The sequence below is a fragment of the Magnolia sinica genome, chromosome 3, assembly GCF_029962835.1.
Source record: "Magnolia sinica isolate HGM2019 chromosome 3, MsV1, whole genome shotgun sequence".
NCBI lineage: Eukaryota > Viridiplantae > Streptophyta > Magnoliopsida > Magnoliales > Magnoliaceae > Magnolia > Magnolia sinica.
The window spans coordinates 115,590,243-115,593,172 of NC_080575.1; the positions used below are offsets into that span (position 1 = coordinate 115,590,243).

Below are 2,930 nucleotides of genomic sequence, written 5' to 3' on the forward strand. Positions count from 1 at the left end.
AAGAAGATCTGAGTCTCATTTGGACCATACCATAAGAAACAGTAGTGATTGAAGTTTTTACCATTAAAAAATTCATAAGGCTCATGGTAAGATTTACTTAATGTTTGTTTTCAATCCAAACTGTTGATATGGTCACATAAATCTTGATGAAGGGATAAAACAAATATCAGCTTGACCCAAAACTTTGATCGCCCATTATTGATAATCATCACTGTTTCTCACATCGTGGTCTACCTGAGAATTGGATCTGCTTCATTTTTGGCTAAATATCATAAAATGATATGAAGAAACAGATGGACCACGTGGATATAGAATACATAAATTGAGCTGGGACCCACGATAAGGACCGCACCGTGGTGGGTGAGTACTGCGCCGCACCTAATCCGCTCCCCATCTGAATCAAGGGTAGACAAATAGGTCCAGCCGACACAACTTATTCAGGTACACGGCGCTGAGAAGTTTCCCTAGTGGACTCAAAACCTAAGACCTTAGCTCGTGGGCTAAACTTGGCTGGGCCTGATGGGCCCTGACTCACGTCCTTAGATCATGTGGCCCTGCTACGGGATACACGCTAGCTTTGAGAATTACGGGTGGATTCAGGCCCGAGTTCTCCCAAGCTAGACCAATCTGCAACCAACAGCCTTGTAGTCCATCCCAACCATTTATATGACTTACATGTTTAGCTTGACCTGACCCACTGCACATTCACATTCTCTCGAACCATGGTTAAAACACCCAATGACTGAGGTCAAATCACTCGACCCCAAGTCGAGTAGGGACTTTCCCAAGTCGGGGCTGTATCAGACTAACTCGCCGAGTTGGGTGTGACTCAATCAGATCCTACCTCGAGTTAACTCGGACAACTCACATCAGACTAGGCTGAGTATCAATACCATGGCCCAAACGCACCACAGAAGTGGGTTGGGCTTGTGGGCCCACTTGACCCACTGCCACCATTGTTGAGAAATAATTCTCCAGTTGAGAGAGAGCATGAGACTTCATGACCCCACAAATAAATCATTGTCAGTTCTCACAAGGTAGACATGTTCCATTCTTTATTGGATTTTTTAACACATGAATATTGTACAACATAAAGCTGTATGACCATTTAATTGCTACAGACAATCTTAGCCAATCCGTACACTTCTAATGTCGTAACCGTGCCAACACAACCCCTTCAAACATTCTTATACGAGCCATGGACCCCAATGTTGGCAAAGTTCACGCCCATCTGGCCATCGTTCCTCACCCAAACTAAAATCTCGACCGCACATGCTTCGCCAACCGCTCCAGCGCTACATCGACGGCGTCCAGTAACCAGGCATCAGTCGTATTTGGGTGCGCGTACGTGAGCCTTGGGATCAGATCGATGACGGTTGCCCGCATCCTCTCCACCTTATCGGCCGGGATCTTAAGCAATTCCTCTTCGATCTGGCCCGCCTTCTCCTCGGCGATGTACACCGAGTACTCCTCGTGATCGGACGGTAGATACCACTCGTACTGAGTGTACGCCGTGTGGGGCGAGAAGAAGACCGGGATGCAGCCGGCTAGCACCGAGTCGAATACGGATCTCCGAGTGAACGAGTCGCCTGGGGGCTGCATGCAGAAGATGGACCGACTCAGCACGCCCAGCACCCGGTTCGGCTCGTGGCACTCCGGCGCACCCGGCGAGCACTTCACGTGGTGGCACTGAGTCGACTCAGCGCAGTGACGGAAAATCACGTCCCGCACGGCTGCCTTGTCGACCCCCTTCCGTGGGCCGGCTACGAACGAGAAAAGGAAGGGCCGGGGGCTCGATCGCATCCTTTCCTGCCACGTCACCATCTCATCCAACGTGGACGGGTGGAAGTACGATGCGTATGGGATCCCGTGCTGATTGGACCCTTCCCACGGGTGCCGCTCCACCGTCAGCACCGACATGTTCAAGACACGTGGCAGTCTCAGGAGGCGATTGGCCCCGAAGTCCACCCCATCTTCCGACCTCATGAAATCCCAGGCCGTCCGGCCAAGAGCCAGGAAGTGGTCCGCACCCTGGTTCCTCTGCCACGCTGGCTGCTGACTCAGATACTCTACCAGCTGGACCGCCAGCGCATCGCGTGCTTGCAGGTCGGGCTCCCGGAACTTGCTTGACGCGTGCAGGCCGCCGTAGAAGGGCACATAGAACAGCGCGGCCTCCTGTGGGTCCCACGTTCTGCACGGGTGGTTCTCCGCGCGCGCGTGGAAGATCATCTCTGCGATGAACTGGTGGGTCGCGTACCAGCTCGGGCTGCCCATCTCCGGCACCGGCTGCCCGAGCCCACGGTTCGCCACGTGCGGACACATGTCGGTGTACACGCTCAGGTTCCGGCAGTCCTCGAGGAGGCCGGCGTTGAACTTCTCCGGCAATTCGTAGACGTAGACCAACGCTCCGGCGGTGCATCTCCGGCTGGCCGTCGTCAGTTTCTGGTCGTCGCTGCCGGAAATTCGCAAAGTAGCTGTTTTTTTGGCGGGAAGACAGTAGAAGAGGAGAAGAAACCACGTTACCAAAAACAAGAATAAGTAGAAAGGGTGTTTTGAGAAAATGAAAAGCTGGGCGTCTCTGTCTTTGAATGGAGTCTTGTATTTGGTGGCCATTGGAGTTCCAGAAAGTGAAATTTGTGAGGTGGTCTATCGAAAATGTAGGGGTGATGGGAAAAGAGCCGAGAGAGGAAAAAAGAGAAAATCGGAGAGTTTCTGGAAGAGTTGCTGCGTTAAATTGAGTGCAGGCAAATGAGTGGAGGAAGGAGGGCATCTGTACTCAACTACCCTCTTTTTCTTCTTTTATTACAAATGGTCCGGAGGTGTACGTCGAATGGACCGTTTGTGGCCCACCTAACGAGTGGACCTGATTTCTTTATGGGGGAAGCGGATTGGCTGGTGTAACACACACCAGCGATCTGTCTGATGTAGGT

The 2,930-nt window shown here is 52.0% G+C and overlaps 1 protein-coding gene across 1 annotated transcript; it reads right to left on the minus strand.

Moving 5' to 3' along the window:
- Nucleotides 1–1,013: 1,013 nt before the first annotated feature.
- LOC131240866 (probable xyloglucan galactosyltransferase GT17) lies at nt 1,014–2,613 on the minus strand. The gene has a single exon (XM_058239376.1). The coding sequence runs from the start codon at nt 2,611–2,613 to the stop codon at nt 1,255–1,257; it is 1,359 nt and encodes a 452-aa protein (XP_058095359.1). The 3' UTR covers nt 1,014–1,254.
- Between the last annotated feature and the right edge of the window lie 317 nt (nt 2,614–2,930).